This window comes from Ornithodoros turicata, chromosome 1 (assembly GCF_037126465.1).
Source record: "Ornithodoros turicata isolate Travis chromosome 1, ASM3712646v1, whole genome shotgun sequence".
Classification (NCBI taxonomy): Eukaryota; Metazoa; Arthropoda; class Arachnida; order Ixodida; family Argasidae; genus Ornithodoros; species Ornithodoros turicata.
The window spans coordinates 235293373-235316684 of NC_088201.1; the positions used below are offsets into that span (position 1 = coordinate 235293373).

The 23312-nt window shown below is 48.1% G+C and overlaps 2 protein-coding genes across 2 annotated transcripts in view; both read right to left on the reverse strand.

Annotated features, from left to right (window-relative positions):
* Positions 1-4474: 4474 nt before the first annotated feature.
* LOC135396376 (zinc finger protein 16-like) lies at positions 4475-22175 on the reverse strand. Its single transcript, XM_064627314.1, has 2 exons — positions 22058-22175; positions 4475-4944 (listed from the first exon to the last, which is right to left on the reverse strand). Exons 1-2 carry the CDS (start codon positions 22173-22175, stop codon positions 4475-4477), a joined length of 588 nt encoding a protein of 195 aa, XP_064483384.1.
* The window catches only part of LOC135379110 (zinc finger protein 492-like), a 47115-nt gene continuing 28698 nt past the window's right edge, over positions 4896-23312 (reverse strand). Inside the window, exon 6 of the mRNA XM_064612366.1 lies at positions 4896-4944. The gene's annotated coding sequence lies outside the window, so the exon portion shown is untranslated. The remainder of the gene's footprint in view (positions 4945-23312) is intronic.

A 23312-nucleotide genomic window follows, 5' to 3' on the forward strand; every position in this document is an offset into this window, starting at 1 on the left:
GTCTTGACGGGATTACGATGGTCTCTGAAAAGGACGCGACCTTCGGTCCTACTTTTCTTTCAATGGGAGGCAGCGAACAAATGCCCATTCATGGAACTCAACTCTCCCCTTCCGACCGACCGAAATTTTTCCATCAGGACCCACGCCATGTCCTTGCTGCATCTCCTAGGTGCTACATGTGCGACGTTTGGCAATCCCTTTTATCTTGTTTTCTACATTGCTTCTGGGTGTTCCCCTTGGGTGCCCTTTCATTAACCGATCCAATTTACCGATACCATGTCCTTGCTACACTTCCTTGCTATATGTGCAACACTTATTGGGATTTGTGTTGAGCTTACAGGCTTCTGCATTATTTCTCAGTTTTTTTTATTACTCTTTCACTCGTCAAAACAATTTGTCCACGAGGATCCACACCGTGTCCTTGCCAGGGAAGGGTGATGGTAATGGTAACGGAAACAGAAACCGTATATTACCGAAATTGGAGGTGGTAACGATAACGGAAACGCATACCACGGTCCTCCATTACCGGAAACGGAAACGAATTTATCATCCGGTATTGAATTCGGGTAATGACTATTCCTGTTGTGCGATGACATTTGAGTGACTTTTCTTTCTTTCTTTTTTTGTTTTTGTTTTGATGCTATTCTCTGATGCTATTCTCAAAGAAGCTTAATGAACAAAAGAAAGAAAAAAATGGCGTTCCTTCACGAATTTTTTGCGGGCGATCTATCGGACGGATTTTTGTTCTGAAAACGGCTACAATATCAGGTGACCGAAGGGAACAGATGTTCCCATTGGGACAACTTTGTAGCTTTTATAATTAAAAAGTTAATTAATGAAAGTTAATTAAGACATTGCCTTTGGACTTTGCTAATGCCCTGCTAGGGAGTGCCCTTCAGCATATGCTATATTGCAATTGATTTCATCTTCGAAAACGTGTTATGTATATTTTTAAAAAATCTGTTCACACTTAGCGTGGACACCCTGTATATATATATATATATATACTTTTTTTTGGTTAAACCCGACTTTTTTGTGTTAAACCCGATTCCGCCCGGTTATCCCGATTCCTCCCCGAATTCCAGACACTGTGAAATCCTCAAGTGACGTTTCCACTGAAGACGAACAAAGGTCGCCGCATGTAACACATGTAAGAATGGGTCACTTAACGTTCCCAGCAATGCACCCGGGGGCGGATCTATGATTTTCCCGAGCGGGAGGGGGGGGGGGGTCCGCTGTGGACAAGTGCCACGTGCATGCTGGGATTGTCCCATTGAACCCTATGTTCAAGTCTGGAATTGAAGGGGGGCCCAGACTCCTGGACCTTCCCCCCTAGATCAGCATCTGAATACACCCATACGTGTCAACACTCTCTGTGACTTCGGGGATTACCGCTGGATCCCGCAAAAAAAAAAAAGGAAAAGAAAAAAAGGAGATTATAGGAAATGACTTAACAGACAAGAGGAGAAACAAAAACACCCGATAACAGCCGAAGGCACAATTATTGCCCGATTTCTCCCCAAAATTAGATTTTAAAACAACTCCCTATTTTTACCCCCCCCCCCCCGAATCTGCACGAGAAAGGCATTTAACCCGAAATACAGGGTGTCCCAGAAAACGTGTCATTGAATTATAATAAAAAAACTACGCCACCTAGAATCATGCGGTCAACGGCATTTGTTCTTATTAGGTTTTCGCCACCTCCTGATGTGAATGTCATATATCGTAAGTTTAATTATGTCAATATTTGCGAACTGAACTCGGAAGTTTGCCAAGTAAAAGGTAACTTTTTTACCCCACCAATATTTTGAAGAGCCTGCCGAATTCACTCAAATTCATGATAATTGACAATGATATTCACGAGCTATCCCATCGAAAAAAATAGCTGATAACATCATGCTTTTCGGAGCAGCGGACCATAACGCACGATAACTTTTTGAGCGCGATCACTCTCAGACCGACGAAAGGAGGTTCCGAAGCCAGCCCACAGAGTGACAGTAGAAAAAGTAACAGTTCCTAAACTTGGGAGAGGGAAAGCACTATCCCAGCGAAAGTCGGACATGATAAGCCACGATAAGATGATAAGCTATGATAAGGACATGATAAGTGTTATGCCTTTCTGCGATGCCGGGGTTGGCCGGGTTTCAAAAACCCATCACGCGCTATCCTGTGGGAGCTCAGTAGAGCATGATGTTCGTTAATTTTTTTTCAATGGGATAGCTCCTTAATATCCCTGTCAATTATCATTAATTTGAGTAAATTAGAGACGCTCTCTTCACATTGGTGGGGTAAAAAAGTGAGCTTTACTTGGCAAACTTCTGACTTAAGCTCGCAAAAATTTACATAAACTTACGTCCCACGACGCTCATGTCAGGAGGTGGCAAAAACCTAGTAAGAACAAACGTCGTTGACTGCATATGACTCCAGATGGTGTAGTTTTTTAATTATAATTCAATGACATGGTTTTTGGGACACCCAGTATATTGTCCATTGGATCTATGGATAAAATTACAGATGGGACGAATCCAAAATTTTTGAAAATCCGAATCCGGATCCCAATCCAACAAAGGTTCTACAAATCCACGAATCTTTCGAATCCCTTCTTTAAAAAGAGATAAAAAAATAAGAGATTAAGAGTAACGCCCACAGGGCTTTTTGAGGTACAATCGTAAATAAATAAATAAAGTAAGTAAAATCCAGGGGAAAAAAATGCGTCTACTTAAAAGTGCTTTGAAGCAGAATATGATGCCTTTGTTTAATGAAAAACAAATTAAGTAATGCCCCAGTTTCAGGAGAAAATACACCCATATAGTTGTCTTAAACGTAATTTATTTAACTTGTTGTTCGTCAACTACAAGAAACATGTCAATTCTTGAGACTGGACTATTTCCATAAAACTAGGCAACAGTCAAAAGCAATACCGGGTTACTTTTTAAACTTGTAACGTAACAGTTCCTGTCTGAACAATTCCAGAACAACAGTTCCAGAGCAAAATAAACAAAAAACAAACGAGAAAACACCTGTGTGAATAAGTGTTTTGAAGCAGAATATGATACATTGGTTTAGTGAAAAACAAATTCTAATAATAATGCAGTTTCAGGAGAAAACATACCCGTATATGATTCTTCTTCAATTTATTTATTTAGCATGCCATCCGACGACTACAAGAAATACGCAAGTTCTCGAGTCTGAATTATTTCAATAAAACTAACCAACTTTCAAACACAAAACCATGTTACTTTTAAACTTGTAACGTAACAGTTCCTGTCTGAACTCTTTCACTCTACAGCAAATGTAAGCACACAAACAAGAAGACACCCTTTGGAAAATAAGGCTTCCGGCGCACTTCAGAGGCGCCAATTTGAAAGACAAACAAACAAACAAACAGTGGTTTGTGTACGATGAAAGACGAAAGTCACTGAAAAGGTTAGCCACCTGTAGGACTCCACATCTCCTGGATTACCGGTAATCCAGGAAGATATGGGTTCGAGTCCTACAGCTGGCTAACCTTCTCAGCGACTTTCATCTTTCATCGTTCACCCTGTTTCTCCTGTGATGACTAATTACAGAATATTAATAGGGCCTGACTTTTTCGGGTTTTATTTTTGGCCAAATTCGGGGGGTAAATATCGTGTGATATTTTTCATTCGAAAATTCGGGTGTATTCGGGTTAAATCCCGTTACGGCATATTCTGTCGTCAGGAATTCGGGCGTATTCGGGTGATTTTTTTTTTGTTTAACAAAAGTTTGTCTTAACATGGAACTAATGTTGAGCAATGTTATCAAACTTTATTTTAATGCACGCTTATGAGTGTGCCACGCGACCCGGATGTTTTCGGGTAGATTCGGGTTAAACCCAAATTTTACAGATTTCGTTCGGGGGGTAAATATCGGGCGGATACGGGTTTAACCCTAAAAAGTCAGGCCCTACTGTTAGTGTCTTCTAACCAGTCACAGGAAGCCTTCTAGAAGTGTAATGCCGAATTAATGTACGTTAATGCTCGGTGAACTGTCTTTGATGTATTTCTTAATCACTACGGAGAACCCTTTAACAGGGATTTCGTTTCCTACTGGGTTCTCCACCCGCATGTAAACATGTACGTATTTTCTAATAGAGTTGACTAATAAATATATTGAAATATAATTTCTTGGGCAAATTGAGGCCTTGTGTGTATTTATCCCCTTCTGTATGTTGTTCCAGCCTCGGAACATCAGTTCTTTCGTGGTTTTTGTGTGTTTGCCAGTTGTGAAAGATTCGATTCGCCTTTTTAAGGACAGTGGGATTCGGATTCGCGAATCCTGAACCCCTGCCTAGGATTCGACGATTTGGTTGGCACGTCCCTAGATACAATAGATACACCCCTACATACACCCCTAGGTACACGCAGTCGCGCCACGATTTCGCCTCGGACGGGACGGACAGAAAACCGCGACACCGCTCACGACCCTACGAGTCAGCCTACGCGCCAGGGAACTACTTATTGTGGCCGTTGCAGCTGGTGAGGCGCAGGTGCCTCCGCAGGTTCCGCTTCAGCGTGAACGCAGTGCCGCACAGCTCGCAGACGTGGGGCCTCTCCTTGGTGTGCACCCTCCCGTGGTCCTTCAGGTGGTGCTTCTGCTGGAAGCTGTCCCCGCAGGTGGCGCACTTGTACACCCTCTCCCCCCGGTGCACCATCCGCAGGTGCTTCACCAGGTTGCTCCGCTGCGCAAACCCCTTGCTGCAGACCTGGCAGACGTGCGGCCTCTCCCCCGTGTGGACCCGCTCGTGCTTGCGGACGCAGAAGGCGTCCGCGCTCGCGTAGTCGCAGAACCTGCACCGGTGCTTGTCTCCCCCGCCCGGGTGCTTCTCCCCGCGGTGCTCCTGCAGGAACCTCTCGGAGACGAAGGCTCCGCCGCAGGGGGAGCACGCGAACTGTCCTTCCTCGCCGCCTTCTTCTTGCTTAACTGTAACAATCGGGTAGGATGTAAGATGAGGATAACTAAACCTCTCTACAGGGTTAGTCTGTCTAGGAAACGTTAGACATTTTTATCGCATCGTAAAAAGAGAAGACGGGTTTTATGCAACACCAAGCTTTGCAGACTGGTAGCCATTTGTCTGAAGTTTCGTTGAAATTTTTTTTTTAGCATTATGGTCCTGTAGAAGAAAAATAAAAAATCTAGCAAAATTTCACTCTACGCATTTTCTATGGCCTATCTCACTCAAAAGTCGCCATTTTCTGCTGCGTGCGCTTCATTTTCATTTCACCACACACAGGTGGCACCAGCATGCAGAACATGACTGGAACAAGAGGATTGGTGCATAACGTCAGAATCGGCATGTCGCATCGTTGTAGGCAGCGCTACCTGTGTGAAGTGATGTGAACGTGAAGCAGACACAAGAAAAAATGGCGGTGTTTGTGTGGGATGGGCCATTGAAAATGCATGGGGCGAGATTTTGCTTTATTTTTAATTTTCTTTCCGCATCACCATAGTGCTTACAAAAAATTCGAACGAAACTTCAGATAAATGGCTATCAGTCTGCAAAGTTTGGGATGGGCCAAACCTAGTCCTGTATTTTTACAATGCGATCGAAATGTGTGACGTTTGCTAGAATAACCCTGTATGCAATAAGGGGATACATCGAAAGATCCCAAACCGAGAAAATGGGCCTGATCTGATTGTCCGTCCCGCTGACACGACACACATGCATTTCCCGTTTCTTACCTTCCTGAAGCAGGCCAATAAATTGAGAAATTTTTTCGGCAGGTACATACAGGTATGTAGATGTCACTGCAGCAAAAACAGTAAAAAGGGGGATAAGTCGACTTATCCCCTTATTGCATACAGAGGCTCAATTGTGCTCTTATCAACCAATACCAAAACACACTGTTAAAACAAATGGTGTCGACAGAATTGCCTGCCGTAGTCGGTCACGACTATCACGGGGACCGTGAGTCCTGGGCCGACTTCAAAAGAGACCGTGCCGACATTTGTCCGAGGAAGGCCCGGGAAAAAACACCCAGGGAGCACAGCTGGTGCTGGGATTCGAACCCGGGTCTCTCCTCCCAATCTCGGCGCGAAACAGAGACAGAACTTCAACGTGCAGCACGCTTCCGGCTTCCGAACAATACATTTCCGTCTCTGGATTGGCTGAAAAATGGGGGGCGGAGCTAGCTTGGACGTGCATAATGTGTCCGACATAGGTGGTTCCTCCCTATTCGAAATGGTGCTACGTTGTGAAGTTTAAGCCAAAATCCTCAGTTTAAAACCGTAGGGGTGGGAAGATCAGGAAGGTTCGATTGGATGCAGTATGATGGAGGGATCCACGGTAATTGCTGAATGGCACAAGCAGCTTGCTGCGTACTCATTTGATTTTGTTGTTGATTATCCCTGACATGCACAATCCAATGATCGTCCTGTTCAATGTCGGTTGAAGACAATATCCAGGATAAAGAAACATGCCACTCATGTTCTCTAAGGACACTGTATCAAAGTGTTAAAGACTTATTTCCAGCTAGGGTTCCCATGAGGCATGTACAGGGTGAAACTGGTGCATACTTTGAGACATCCACTCCTATTTTCAGCCCAGACAAAACACTCAGCAATCAACCAAGCACTTGTCTATGCAAGGAACGAACCTCGTACGCGCTGCCAAGTGATTCGTCAAGCTGCTCAGCAGCACGGATAAGTTGTTCTTACAGCACTCTTTTGCACTGGCTTCCAATTCGAAAATCTCGGAATGGCTATCTCAATGTACACGCACTTTTCAAAATTGTTTAATATCCACATTTTTTTTTCTCAAATTCCAATCTAATCTAATATTGTTTAAAAATGCCTGGCTCTAGACAGTGGCTCCACAATACTGCATCCGCGTGATAACTTTAAATCGGGAAGGATGCGTTTAATTTGAACCAATTTAGCCCACGAACAAAAATTATGTATAAGCTGCTCAGATTTTTATTAAAAATCTGCATCGAATAAAAGTCTGCACCCTGTATAATGAAATGCGCATCTCTAGCATTACACATGAATTGATCTTGAATAGGACTCAAGGTTAACCCTTGCAAAGGAGAAACCAAGACACACACGTACATTCAAAAACGAAAATAACTTTCCATAGCACAGCATAAATATGTTGACAATTCCTCGGCATGACAGTACAACATTCATTCTTTGGCCAAAGTAATGGTTGAATATACACTTTTCAAAATACTGTGGCTTCAATGAAGACAAACAAAAATTAAATACAACTCACGTCATGAACCAAAGGTAAAAAAAAAAAAGTATGCTTTTCCAGAGTACTGACATCATACTCTTTGCACTGAGTGATCGCTGTCTATTTGGCTATTGACTAGTTACAGATCTGTTGATTGATTCCTTGTCAGAAATATTTTCCACAATATTGGAGAGGGCCGTCCTGAGAGGGGCGGACGCCCCCAGATGGGTCGAGGGGGCCTGCAAGCTAGTGAGGCGGCGTAATAGAGCGAGAGCCTGCGGAACTTTCGCTGCAGAATAGAACTTTTCTGGATCACTTTTTACCATTTCACTTTTTTTTTCCTCACAGAATTTTTCCGTACAACTTCGAAGTGCAGAAGACTTCCTCAACACAATAACCTACTGCTCATGTGTGTGCAAGGGATGAGGAGCGAGTATATAAATTCTAGGCCAATTTTTTTTTCTCTGCGTACTGCGAAATATTTAGACAAATGCTTCTAAGGGTGCGAGAGAGGGCGTCGAGAGTTTTGCGCGGGCATAAAGATGGCGGAGATTCGTAGCATAGCTTTTTTTATCGGGAAAACCCGCCGTATGCTTCCCTCTCAGACACGCGTCGTCAATATGAACACTCCGGGCTTGGAGCCATTGCTAACACCACTCTCTAATCACGCGCCCTGGTTCAGCCTATTTTTTTCAAGAAAACCCACGCCTGCCCCCCTCCCAGAAAAGCGTCGTAAAGATGAACACTCTCCGCCATTGCTAACACCACATCTCTAATCACGAATACGTTCTAACGAAGGATCTCTAACGACGCCCGCCATAAATATGAACACGAGACACTTACCGAGCCAACACGCCACACGTAGCAGGTCATCCTCCCTCTGAACACTCCTCTGGGCATTAGTCCACGTCTGTGAACTAGGGTTCCGTCTCTCGTCAAAAGATGCCTGGGAAAGGAACAATCAGACAAATTCCTAGCTGTGTGTCCAACGTTAACGTACGCAGTGGGGTCGGCTCCATAATTCTAAACGACGAAATCTGGCCGAAGTCCACTCGTCAAAATACGTACACGAAAAACCTGGGCTACCCTCGATATCTTTTTGGCACAGTGCCAATCACTTCAGCGCGTGGTCGGGCTAAGCCTAACCGACGAAATTTTGCAAAAGCAGCCATACCCCCCCCAAACACGCAGTAAACACGAAAAGCCTGCGCTATCCGCGACATCTTTTCTTTTTACAGTTCCAATCACTCTCGCGTTGACCCGTCCCTCCCTGGCATGCGTGTAAAATATGAACACTCTCCGCCATTGCTAACACCACATCTCTAATCACGCGCCCTGGTTCAGCCTATTTTTCGGAAAAACCCGCGGGCTGTCCCCCTCCCAGGCACGCGTCCTAAATATGAAGACACATGGGAAAGAAAGGAACAATCAGACGTACTCCTAGCAGTGTGTCCAAGGTTAACGTACGCAGTGGGGTCGGCTTCTAGTTCAACTACGCGGGCGATTTCGACAATTCAATGAAATTTTCTTGCACTATATCACTGGTAACGCAATCCACTTGCCGCCATACAGAGTAGCAGAGAAATCATTATTAACACGCTGTTTCCTTTACAGAAAAGAGCTAAGCAGGCCAGTAACATGCACCACAAGAATTGATTCATCGCCATAGCTTACACCCCCTGTCTACACTGGCTCACGTGTGCATTGGAATGATAGCAATCTGTCCGACACATCAACGCACGCACCAAATATGAACACAATGCACTCACCGCAATAGAGTCATAATTACCGCGGAAATTGAATGTACAGCACGGCGCTAGGAATAACGAACGGTGGACGGGAAACACTGCACCTGGCCCGACCGCCTCTTCCAGCCCCAATTCTCCGGAGCAACTGGCGATAACTGGTTTCCGCGGCAAAGGGAGAGGGCGCTCACCACCACCGACAAGCAAATCACTTCCGTTTCCCTGGTGACTGGGGTTGTTGCGAGCGCCTCCACACGGGAGAGATGGCGATCCGATAACCCCGCGTCGTCTGCTAGCTCCAAATGCATCGACGGGGCAGCGCTTTCCACGTTTTGCGGGGAGGAATGGAAATTCAGCGCTAGCAGACGAAGCGTGGTTATCGGATCGCCATCTCTCCCGTGTGGTGCCGCTAGCAGCCCCGCCGCCACCAAGGGAACGGAATGACGCGAAGGCAGTACAGCAATTACGAACACAATGCGCTATCAGAGATATCTTATTTTCACAGTTCCAATTACTTCAGCGCGTGGGCGGGCCAAGCGTAAACGACGAAATTTTGCCACAGCCCCCCATCAAAACACGCACACAAAAAGCCTGGGCTACCCGTGATAACTTTTTGGCACAGTGCCAATCACTTCTGCGCGTGGTCGGGCTAAGCCTAACCGACGAAATTTTGCAACAATTGCCTTACCCCCCCCCCCCCCCCAAGAAAAAACACGCCGTAAACACGACAAGCCTGCGCTATCAGCGATATCATATTTTCACAGTTCGAATCAGTCCAACGCGTGATCGGGCTAAGCCTAAACGACGAAATTTTGCCACAGCCCCCCATCAAAACACGCACACAAAAAGCCTGGGCTACCCGTGATAACTTTTTGGCACAGTGCCAATCACTTCTGCGCGTGGTCGGGCTAAGCCTAACCGACGAAATTTTGCAACAGTTGCCTTACCCCCCCCCCCTCCCAAAAAAAAAAAACACGCCGTAAACACGACAAGCCTGCGCTATCAGCGATATCATATTTTCACAGTTCGAATCAGTCCAACGCGTGATCGGGCTAAGCCTAAACGACGAAATTTTGCCGCAGCCCCGCCGTCCAAGCACGCAGTAAACTCGAAAAGCCTGCGCTATCCGCGATATCTTTTCGTTTCACAGTTCCAAGCACTTCTCGCGTGGCCCCTTCCCTCCCTGGCATGCATGAAAAATATAAACACTGTGCTTTCCGCCATTGCTACCACCACATCTCTAATCACGCGCCCAGGCACTCGAGCTAAGCCCCTTTTTTTATCGGGAAAACCCGCCGGCTGCATCCCTCTCAGACACGCGTCGTCAATATGAACACTCCGGGCTTGGAGCCATTGCTAACACCACTCTCTAATCACGCGCCCTGGTTCAGCCTATTTTTTTTTTTTTTTTTCAAGAAAACCCACCGCCCGCTCCCCTCCCAGAAAGGCGTCGTAAATATGAACACTCTCCGCCATTGCTAACACCACATCTCTAATCACGAATACGTTCTAACGAAGGATCTCTAACGACGCCCGCCATAAATATGAACACGAGACACTTACCGAGCCAACACGCCACACGTAGCAGGTCATCCTCCTTCTGAACACTCCTCTGGGCATTAGTCCACGTCTGTGAACTAGGGTTCCGTCTCTCGTCAAAAGATGCCTGGGAAAGAAAGGAACAATCAGACGTATTCCTAGCTGTGCGTCCAACGTTAACGTACGCAGTGGGGTCGGCTTCTAATTCTAAACGACGAAATCTGGCCGAAGTCCCCTCGTCAAAACACGTACGCGAAAAACCTGGGCTACCCTCGATATCTTTTTGGCACAGTGCCAATCACTTCAGCGCGTGGTCGGGCTAAGCCTAACCGACGAAATTTTGCAAAAGCAGCCCTACCCCCCCCAAACACGCAGTAAACACGATAAGCCTGCGATATCATATTTTCACAGTTGGAATCAGTTCAACGCGTGATCGGGCTTAGCCTAACCGACGAAATTTTGCCGCAGCCCCGCCGTCCAAACACGCAGTAAACACGAAAAGCCTGCTCTATCCGCGATATTATATTTTCACAGTTCGAATCAGTTCAGCGCGTGATAAGCCTAAACGACGAAATTTTGCCGCAGCCCCGCCGTCCAAACACGCAGTAAACACGACAAGCCTGCGCTATCAGCGATATCATATTTTCACAGTTCGAATCAGTTGAGCGCGTGATCGCCTAAGCCTAAACGACGAAATTTTGCCGCAGCCCCGCCGTCCAAGCACGCAGTAAACACGAAAAGCCTGCGCTATCCGCGATATCTTTTCTTTTCACAGTTGCAATCACTCTCGCGTGGCCCCTTCCCTCCCTGGCATGCATGAAAAATATAAACACTCTGCTTTCCGCCATTGCTAACACCACATCTCAAATCACGCGCCCAGGCACTCGAGCTAAGCCCCTTTTTTTATCGGGAAAACCCGCCGTATGCTTCCCTCTCAGACACGCGTCGTCAATATGAACACTCCGGGCTTGGAGCCATTGCTAACACCACTCTCTAATCACGCGCCCTGGTTCAGCCTATTTTTTTCAAGAAAACCCACGCCTGCCCCCCTCCCAGAAAAGCGTCGTAAAGATGAACACTCTCCGCCATTGCTAACACCACATCTCTAATCACGAATACGTTCTAACGAAGGATCTCTAACGACGCCCGCCATAAATATGAACACGAGACACTTACCGAGCCAACACGCCACACGTAGCAGGTCATCCTCCCTCTGAACACTCCTCTGGGCATTAGTCCACGTCTGTGAACTAGGGTTCCGTCTCTCGTCAAAAGATGCCTGGGAAAGAAAGGAACAATCAGACAAATTCCTAGCTGTGTGTCCAACGTTAACGTACGCAGTGGGGTCGGCTTCTAATTCTAAACGACGAAATCTGGCCGAAGTCCCCTCGTCAAAACACGTACGCGAAAAACCTGGGCTACCCTCGATATCTTTTTGGCACAGTGCCAATCACTTCAGCGCGTGGTCGGGCTAAGCCTAACCGACGAAATTTTGCAAAAGCAGCCCTACCCCCCCCAAACACGCAGTAAACACGATAAGCCTGCGATATCATATTTTCACAGTTGGAATCAGTTCAACGCGTGATCGGGCTTAGCCTAACCGACGAAATTTTGCCGCAGCCCCGCCGTCCAAACACGCAGTAAACACGAAAAGCCTGCTCTATCCGCGATATTATATTTTCACAGTTCGAATCAGTTCAGCGCGTGATAAGCCTAAACGACGAAATTTTGCCGCAGCCCCGCCGTCCAAACACGCAGTAAACACGACAAGCCTGCGCTATCAGCGATATCATATTTTCACAGTTCGAATCAGTTGAGCGCGTGATCGCCTAAGCCTAAACGACGAAATTTTGCCGCAGCCCCGCCGTCCAAGCACGCAGTAAACACGAAAAGCCTGCGCTATCCGCGATATCTTTTCTTTTCACAGTTGCAATCACTCTCGCGTGGCCCCTTCCCTCCCTGGCATGCATGAAAAATATAAACACTCTGCTTTCCGCCATTGCTAACACCACATCTCAAATCACGCGCCCAGGCACTCGAGCTAAGCCCCTTTTTTTATCGGGAAAACCCGCCGTATGCTTCCCTCTCAGACACGCGTCGTCAATATGAACACTCCGGGCTTGGAGCCATTGCTAACACCACTCTCTAATCACGCGCCCTGGTTCAGCCTATTTTTTTCAAGAAAACCCACGCCTGCCCCCCTCCCAGAAAAGCGTCGTAAAGATGAACACTCTCCGCCATTGCTAACACCACATCTCTAATCACGAATACGTTCTAACGAAGGATCTCTAACGACGCCCGCCATAAATATGAACACGAGACACTTACCGAGCCAACACGCCACACGTAGCAGGTCATCCTCCCTCTGAACACTCCTCTGGGCATTAGTCCACGTCTGTGAACTAGGGTTCCGTCTCTCGTCAAAAGATGCCTGGGAAAGAAAGGAACAATCAGACAAATTCCTAGCTGTGTGTCCAACGTTAACGTACGCAGTGGGGTCGGCTCCATAATTCTAAACGACGAAATCTGGCCGAAGTCCACTCGTCAAAATACGTACACGAAAAACCTGGGCTACCCTCGATATCTTTTTGGCACAGTGCCAATCACTTCAGCGCGTGGTCGGGCTAAGCCTAACCGACGAAATTTTGCAAAAGCAGCCATACCCCCCCCCCCCCAAACACGCAGCAAACACGAAAAGCCTGCGCTATCCGCGACATCTTTTCTTTTTACAGTTCCAATCACTCTCGCGTTGACCCGTCCCTCCCTGGCATGCGTGTAAAATATGAACACTCTCCGCCATTGCTAACACCACATCTCTAATCACGCGCCCTGGTTCAGCCTATTTTTCGGAAAAACCCGCGGGCTGTCCCCCTCCCAGGCACGCGTCCTAAATATGAAGACACATGGGAAAGAAAGGAACAATCAGACGTACTCCTAGCAGTGTGTCCAAGGTTAACGTACGCAGTGGGGTCGGCTTCTAGTTCAACTACGCGGGCGATTTCGACAATTCAATGAAATTTTCTTGCACTATATCACTGGTAACGCAATCCACTTGCCGCCATACAGAGTAGCAGAGAAATCATTATTAACACGCTGTTTCCTTTACAGAAAAGAGCTAAGCAGGCCAGTAACATGCACCACAAGAATTGATTCATCGCCATAGCTTACACCCCCTGTCTACACTGGCTCACGTGTGCATTGGAATGATAGCAATCTGTCCGACACATCAACGCACGCACCAAATATGAACACAATGCACTCACCGCAATAGAGTCATAATTACCGCGGAAATTGAATGTACAGCACGGCGCTAGGAATAACGAACGGTGGACGGGTAACACTGCACCTGGCCCGACCGCCTCTTCCAGCCCCAATTCTCCGGAGCAACTGGCGATAACTGGTTTCCGCGGCAAAGGGAGAGGGCGCTCACCACCACCGACAAGCAAATCACTTCCGTTTCCCTGGTGACTGGGGTTGTTGCGAGCGCCTCCACACGGGAGAGATGGCGATCCGATAACCCCGCGTCGTCTGCTAGCTCCAAATGCATCGACGGGGCAGCGCTTTCCACGTTTTGCGGGGAGGAATGGAAATTCAGCGCTAGCAGACGAAGCGTGGTTATCGGATCGCCATCTCTCCCGTGTGGTGCCGCTAGCAGCCCCGCCGCCACCAAGGGAACGGAATGACGCGAAGGCAGTACAGCAATTACGAACACAATGCGCTATCAGAGATATCTTATTTTCACAGTTCCAATTACTTCAGCGCGTGGGCGGGCCAAGCGTAAACGACGAAATTTTGCCACAGCCCCCCATCAAAACACGCACACAAAAAGCCTGGGCTACCCGTGATAACTTTTTGGCACAGTGCCAATCACTTCTGCGCGTGGTCGGGCTAAGCCTAACCGACGAAATTTTGCAACAATTGCCTTACCCCCCCCCCCCCAAGAAAAAACACGCCGTAAACACGACAAGCCTGCGCTATCAGCGATATCATATTTTCACAGTTCGAATCAGTCCAACGCGTGATCGGGCTAAGCCTAAACGACGAAATTTTGCCACAGCCCCCCATCAAAACACGCACACAAAAAACCTGGGCTACCCTCGATATCTTTTTGGCACAGTGCCAATCACTTCAGCGCGTGGTCGGGCTAAGCCTAACCGACGAAATTTTGCAAAAGCAGCCATACCCCCCCCAAACACGCAGTAAACACGAAAAGCCTGCGCTATCCGCGACATCTTTTCTTTTTACAGTTCCAATCACTCTCGCGTTGACCCGTCCCTCCCTGGCATGCGTGTAAAATATGAACACTCTCCGCCATTGCTAACACCACATCTCTAATCACGCGCCCTGGTTCAGCCTATTTTTCGGAAAAACCCGCGGGCTGTCCCCCTCCCAGGCACGCGTCCTAAATATGAAGACACATGGGAAAGAAAGGAACAATCAGACGTACTCCTAGCAGTGTGTCCAAGGTTAACGTACGCAGTGGGGTCGGCTTCTAGTTCAACTACGCGGGCGATTTCGACAATTCAATGAAATTTTCTTGCACTATATCACTGGTAACGCAATCCACTTGCCGCCATACAGAGTAGCAGAGAAATCATTATTAACACGCTGTTTCCTTTACAGAAAAGAGCTAAGCAGGCCAGTAACATGCACCACAAGAATTGATTCATCGCCATAGCTTACACCCCCTGTCTACACTGGCTCACGTGTGCATTGGAATGATAGCAATCTGTCCGACACATCAACGCACGCACCAAATATGAACACAATGCACTCACCGCAATAGAGTCATAATTACCGCGGAAATTGAATGTACAGCACGGCGCTAGGAATAACGAACGGTGGACGGGAAACACTGCACCTGGCCCGACCGCCTCTTCCAGCCCCAATTCTCCGGAGCAACTGGCGATAACTGGTTTCCGCGGCAAAGGGAGAGGGCGCTCACCACCACCGACAAGCAAATCACTTCCGTTTCCCTGGTGACTGGGGTTGTTGCGAGCGCCTCCACACGGGAGAGATGGCGATCCGATAACCCCGCGTCGTCTGCTAGCTCCAAATGCATCGACGGGGCAGCGCTTTCCACGTTTTGCGGGGAGGAATGGAAATTCAGCGCTAGCAGACGAAGCGTGGTTATCGGATCGCCATCTCTCCCGTGTGGTGCCGCTAGCAGCCCCGCCGCCACCAAGGGAACGGAATGACGCGAAGGCAGTACAGCAATTACGAACACAATGCGCTATCAGAGATATCTTATTTTCACAGTTCCAATTACTTCAGCGCGTGGGCGGGCCAAGCGTAAACGACGAAATTTTGCCACAGCCCCCCATCAAAACACGCACACAAAAAGCCTGGGCTACCCGTGATAACTTTTTGGCACAGTGCCAATCACTTCTGCGCGTGGTCGGGCTAAGCCTAACCGACGAAATTTTGCAACAATTGCCTTACCCCCCCCCCCCCCCCAAGAAAAAACACGCCGTAAACACGACAAGCCTGCGCTATCAGCGATATCATATTTTCACAGTTCGAATCAGTCCAACGCGTGATCGGGCTAAGCCTAAACGACGAAATTTTGCCACAGCCCCCCATCAAAACACGCACACAAAAAGCCTGGGCTACCCGTGATAACTTTTTGGCACAGTGCCAATCACTTCTGCGCGTGGTCGGGCTAAGCCTAACCGACGAAATTTTGCAACAGTTGCCTTACCCCCCCCCCCCCCTCCCAAAAAAAAAAAACACGCCGTAAACACGACAAGCCTGCGCTATCAGCGATATCATATTTTCACAGTTCGAATCAGTCCAACGCGTGATCGGGCTAAGCCTAAACGACGAAATTTTGCCGCAGCCCCGCCGTCCAAGCACGCAGTAAACTCGAAAAGCCTGCGCTATCCGCGATATCTTTTCGTTTCACAGTTCCAAGCACTTCTCGCGTGGCCCCTTCCCTCCCTGGCATGCATGAAAAATATAAACACTGTGCTTTCCGCCATTGCTACCACCACATCTCTAATCACGCGCCCAGGCACTCGAGCTAAGCCCCTTTTTTTATCGGGAAAACCCGCCGGCTGCATCCCTCTCAGACACGCGTCGTCAATATGAACACTCCGGGCTTGGAGCCATTGCTAACACCACTCTCTAATCACGCGCCCTGGTTCAGCCTATTTTTTTTTTTTTTTTTCAAGAAAACCCACCGCCCGCTCCCCTCCCAGAAAGGCGTCGTAAATATGAACACTCTCCGCCATTGCTAACACCACATCTCTAATCACGAATACGTTCTAACGAAGGATCTCTAACGACGCCCGCCATAAATATGAACACGAGACACTTACCGAGCCAACACGCCACACGTAGCAGGTCATCCTCCTTCTGAACACTCCTCTGGGCATTAGTCCACGTCTGTGAACTAGGGTTCCGTCTCTCGTCAAAAGATGCCTGGGAAAGAAAGGAACAATCAGACGTATTCCTAGCTGTGCGTCCAACGTTAACGTACGCAGTGGGGTCGGCTTCTAATTCTAAACGACGAAATCTGGCCGAAGTCCCCTCGTCAAAACACGTACGCGAAAAACCTGGGCTACCCTCGATATCTTTTTGGCACAGTGCCAATCACTTCAGCGCGTGGTCGGGCTAAGCCTAACCGACGAAATTTTGCAAAAGCAGCCCTACCCCCCCCAAACACGCAGTAAACACGATAAGCCTGCGATATCATATTTTCACAGTTGGAATCAGTTCAACGCGTGATCGGGCTTAGCCTAACCGACGAAATTTTGCCGCAGCCCCGCCGTCCAAACACGCAGTAAACACGAAAAGCCTGCTCTATCCGCGATATTATATTTTCACAGTTCGAATCAGTTCAGCGCGTGATAAGCCTAAACGACGAAATTTTGCCGCAGCCCCGCCGTCCAAACACGCAGTAAACACGACAAGCCTGCGCTATCAGCGATATCATATTTTCACAGTTCGAATCAGTTGAGCGCGTGATCGCCTAAGCCTAAACGACGAAATTTTGCCGCAGCCCCGCCGTCCAAGCACGCAGTAAACACGAAAAGCCTGCGCTATCCGCGATATCTTTTCTTTTCACAGTTGCAATCACTCTCGCGTGGCCCCTTCCCTCCCTGGCATGCATGAAAAATATAAACACTCTGCTTTCCGCCATTGCTAACACCACATCTCAAATCACGCGCCCAGGCACTCGAGCTAAGCCCCTTTTTTTATCGGGAAAACCCGCCGTATGCTTCCCTCTCAGACACGCGTCGTCAATATGAACACTCCGGGCTTGGAGCCATTGCTAACACCACTCTCTAATCACGCGCCCTGGTTCAGCCTATTTTTTTCAAGAAAACCCACGCCTGCCCCCCTCCCAGAAAAGCGTCGTAAAGATGAACACTCTCCGCCATTGCTAACACCACATCTCTAATCACGAATACGTTCTAACGAAGGATCTCTAACGACGCCCGCCATAAATATGAACACGAGACACTTACCGAGCCAACACGCCACACGTAGCAGGTCATCCTCCCTCTGAACACTCCTCTGGGCATTAGTCCACGTCTGTGAACTAGGGTTCCGTCTCTCGTCAAAAGATGCCTGGGAAAGAAAGGAACAATCAGACAAATTCCTAGCTGTGTGTCCAACGTTAACGTACGCAGTGGGGTCGGCTTCTAATTCTAAACGACGAAATCTGGCCGAAGTCCCCTCGTCAAAACACGTACGCGAAAAACCTGGGCTACCCTCGATATCTTTTTGGCACAGTGCCAATCACTTCAGCGCGTGGTCGGGCTAAGCCTAACCGACGAAATTTTGCAAAAGCAGCCCTACCCCCCCCAAACACGCAGTAAACACGATAAGCCTGCGATATCATATTTTCACAGTTGGAATCAGTTCAACGCGTGATCGGGCTTAGCCTAACCGACGAAATTTTGCCGCAGCCCCGCCGTCCAAACACGCAGTAAACACGAAAAGCCTGCTCTATCCGCGATATTATATTTTCACAGTTCGAATCAGTTCAGCGCGTGATAAGCCTAAACGACGAAATTTTGCCGCAGCCCCGCCGTCCAAACACGCAGTAAACACGACAAGCCTGCGCTATCAGCGATATCATATTTTCACAGTTCGAATCAGTTGAGCGCGTGATCGCCTAAGCCTAAACGACGAAATTTTGCCGCAGCCCCGCCGTCCAAGCACGCAGTAAACACGAAAAGCCTGCGCTATCCGCGATATCTTTTCTTTTCACAGTTGCAATCACTCTCGCGTGGCCCCTTCCCTCCCTGGCATGCATGAAAAATATAAACACTCTGCTTTCCGCCATTGCTAACACCACATCTCAAATCACGCGCCCAGGCACTCGAGCTAAGCCCCTTTTTTTATCGGGAAAACCCGCCGTATGCTTCCCTCTCAGACACGCGTCGTCAATATGAACACTCCGGGCTTGGAGCCATTGCTAACACCACTCTCTAATCACGCGCCCTGGTTCAGCCTATTTTTTTCAAGAAAACCCACGCCTGCCCCCCTCCCAGAAAAGCGTCGTAAAGATGAACACTCTCCGCCATTGCTAACACCACATCTCTAATCACGAATACGTTCTAACGAAGGATCTCTAACGACGCCCGCCATAAATATGAACACGAGACACTTACCGAGCCAACACGCCACACGTAGCAGGTCATCCTCCCTCTGAACACTCCTCTGGGCATTAGTCCACGTCTGTGAACTAGGGTTCCGTCTCTCGTCAAAAGATGCCTGGGAAAGAAAGGAACAATCAGACAAATTCCTAGCTGTGTGTCCAACGTTAACGTACGCAGTGGGGTCGGCTCCATAATTCTAAACGACGAAATCTGGCCGAAGTCCACTCGTCAAAATACGTACACGAAAAACCTGGGCTACCCTCGATATCTTTTTGGCACAGTGCCAATCACTTCAGCGCGTGGTCGGGCTAAGCCTAACCGACGAAATTTTGCAAAAGCAGCCATACCCCCCCCCCCCCCAAACACGCAGCAAACACGAAAAGCCTGCGCTATCCGCGACATCTTTTCTTTTTACAGTTCCAATCACTCTCGCGTTGACCCGTCCCTCCCTGGCATGCGTGTAAAATATGAACACTCTCCGCCATTGCTAACACCACATCTCTAATCACGCGCCCTGGTTCAGCCTATTTTTCGGAAAAACCCGCGGGCTGTCCCCCTCCCAGGCACGCGTCCTAAATATGAAGACACATGGGAAAGAAAGGAACAATCAGACGTACTCCTAGCAGTGTGTCCAAGGTTAACGTACGCAGTGGGGTCGGCTTCTAGTTCAACTACGCGGGCGATTTCGACAATTCAATGAAATTTTCTTGCACTATATCACTGGTAACGCAATCCACTTGCCGCCATACAGAGTAGCAGAGAAATCATTATTAACACGCTGTTTCCTTTACAGAAAAGAGCTAAGCAGGCCAGTAACATGCACCACAAGAATTGATTCATCGCCATAGCTTACACCCCCTGTCTACACTGGCTCACGTGTGCATTGGAATGATAGCAATCTGTCCGACACATCAACGCACGCACCAAATATGAACACAATGCACTCACCGCAATAGAGTCATAATTACCGCGGAAATTGAATGTACAGCACGGCGCTAGGAATAACGAACGGTGGACGGGTAACACTGCACCTGGCCCGACCGCCTCTTCCAGCCCCAATTCTCCGGAGCAACTGGCGATAACTGGTTTCCGCGGCAAAGGGAGAGGGCGCTCACCACCACCGACAAGCAAATCACTTCCGTTTCCCTGGTGACTGGGGTTGTTGCGAGCGCCTCCACACGGGAGAGATGGCGATCCGATAACCCCGCGTCGTCTGCTAGCTCCAAATGCATCGACGGGGCAGCGCTTTCCACGTTTTGCGGGGAGGAATGGAAATTCAGCGCTAGCAGACGAAGCGTGGTTATCGGATCGCCATCTCTCCCGTGTGGTGCCGCTAGCAGCCCCGCCGCCACCAAGGGAACGGAATGACGCGAAGGCAGTACAGCAATTACGAACACAATGCGCTATCAGAGATATCTTATTTTCACAGTTCCAATTACTTCAGCGCGTGGGCGGGCCAAGCGTAAACGACGAAATTTTGCCACAGCCCCCCATCAAAACACGCACACAAAAAGCCTGGGCTACCCGTGATAACTTTTTGGCACAGTGCCAATCACTTCTGCGCGTGGTCGGGCTAAGCCTAACCGACGAAATTTTGCAACAATTGCCTTACCCCCCCCCCCCCAAGAAAAAACACGCCGTAAACACGACAAGCCTGCGCTATCAGCGATATCATATTTTCACAGTTCGAATCAGTCCAACGCGTGATCGGGCTAAGCCTAAACGACGAAATTTTGCCACAGCCCCCCATCAAAACACGCACACAAAAAACCTGGGCTACCCTCGATATCTTTTTGGCACAGTGCCAATCACTTCAGCGCGTGGTCGGGCTAAGCCTAACCGACGAAATTTTGCAAAAGCAGCCATACCCCCCCCAAACACGCAGTAAACACGAAAAGCCTGCGCTATCCGCGACATCTTTTCTTTTTACAGTTCCAATCACTCTCGCGTTGACCCGTCCCTCCCTGGCATGCGTGTAAAATATGAACACTCTCCGCCATTGCTAACACCACATCTCTAATCACGCGCCCTGGTTCAGCCTATTTTTCGGAAAAACCCGCGGGCTGTCCCCCTCCCAGGCACGCGTCCTAAATATGAAGACACATGGGAAAGAAAGGAACAATCAGACGTACTCCTAGCAGTGTGTCCAAGGTTAACGTACGCAGTGGGGTCGGCTTCTAGTTCAACTACGCGGGCGATTTCGACAATTCAATGAAATTTTCTTGCACTATATCACTGGTAACGCAATCCACTTGCCGCCATACAGAGTAGCAGAGAAATCATTATTAACACGCTGTTTCCTTTACAGAAAAGAGCTAAGCAGGCCAGTAACATGCACCACAAGAATTGATTCATCGCCATAGCTTACACCCCCTGTCTACACTGGCTCACGTGTGCATTGGAATGATAGCAATCTGTCCGACACATCAACGCACGCACCAAATATGAACACAATGCACTCACCGCAATAGAGTCATAATTACCGCGGAAATTGAATGTACAGCACGGCAAGGTTTTTTCTTCCACGCACATTCACACAAGCAGCGTTCCCTAGAATGTTCCAGCGGAAGATACGGAAAATGCATTTCTGTGCTCTTCCAGCCGTGGGGCACATACCGCGGCTCAGCTACACAATATTTTGTAGCAGACGACAAAGCCAATGGTGTCGTCTGCTACTTGCATAGTAGTGGAACTTCCGCCCAGCAGTTTTTTTCTTCCACGCACATTCACACAAGCAGCGTTCCCCAGAATGTTCCAGCGGAAGATACGGAAAATGTATTTCTGTGCTCTTCCAGCCGTGGGGCACATACCGCGGCTCAGCTACACAATATTTTGTAGCAGACGACAAAGCCAATGGTGTCGTCTGCTACTTGCATAGTAGTGGAACTCCTGCCAGAAGTTTTTTCTTCCACCAGAATATTCTGCGGGAGTGGGAATATGTGAGTACTTGGTTACGGAACACTTACTGTCAGGCTCTGTTCTGTTCTTCGAGCTCCTACTGGACGACTCGCTTGACAAGCTGCAATCCGAAGGCGTAGAAGAGCCCTCCTGTTCTTTGATGTGTACTGCAGTGCAGTTTGCCATTGCTCCTGCAACAATAAATAATTTCAGTATATCACATTGAATATTTCATTTCAGCAGTATCTTCCAGAGTAGTCTGAGGAAAGTCTGCATTACTCAAAGCATATAGTGGCTTTTGCTATATGTTTCAGTCCGACAGAAATATCAGTTCGGTGAGCCAAAACTGGATTTGCACGATATCTTCCAGTTACAGCAGGTTGTTATTCAATCGTTTTGCAGCACAGATTACAGTTAGCAACGTTGTAAAAGATGTCAAACATTTTATAACCTCCGTTTGGGAGTAACGAAAGGAGCAAAAGGTCGACTTTATGTAACTGTCAATGGAACTGGCATCCAATTAATTGTGTTAATCAGTCAGCGCTGTGTGACATACACTGCTACTATTAATTCACCTTCTTGTGTCTGTTGCAAAAATGAAAGCACGCTTTCGTGGGATTTTTTTTCCTAATTACTACCCACCCTCCGTAATGTCATATGCCCCCTCCCCAAAAATAAAAAATAACCAAAGGCAAATATACCGGCCTCTAAGGCCAAAAACGCCACAGCAACAGGATATGGGCGTCAAGACCCACCCCCGACCCGAGAAAATCCTTGATGAGCGGTAGCTTTTCACGCACGAAACAGGTACGTCTTGAAAAGCAAAAGTTAAGTTGCTCTGGTGTCACAAAACCACAAAATTATCATTATTTAGCGGGTACCGTGATACAGCGATTTGTCACCTCATTTAAAGCGGCAGCCCGCAAGACATTTCTCGCGCTTGACACAACCAAAACATCGTCCATGCAGCCTTCCGCGATTGATATTATTTCCGCGATAATATTTTCCTTTCTTGTTTTGTAACGAGCAGGTTAATAGTGCATATAGAACACTAGTATGCCGCGTTTCACGCATCGTTCTGGGCTGCGCTCGCCGGATCTGCCTTGTGTGGGCGCGGCCATATTTCCCATGATGATGATGATGATGATATAATGAAATCGTAAAATGAGCTCGAGATATAGCTTGAGAGCACCAAGAGCTTCAGGAAGAGAGTCTGTAGTCGCTTCAGGGAAGATTTAGCGGCATTACAAAACGATATGCCTGTTTCCAAATGGGAGAGTCTCTTTGCCGGCTATCAGCCTACCCCACGTGACTCTTCCTCTT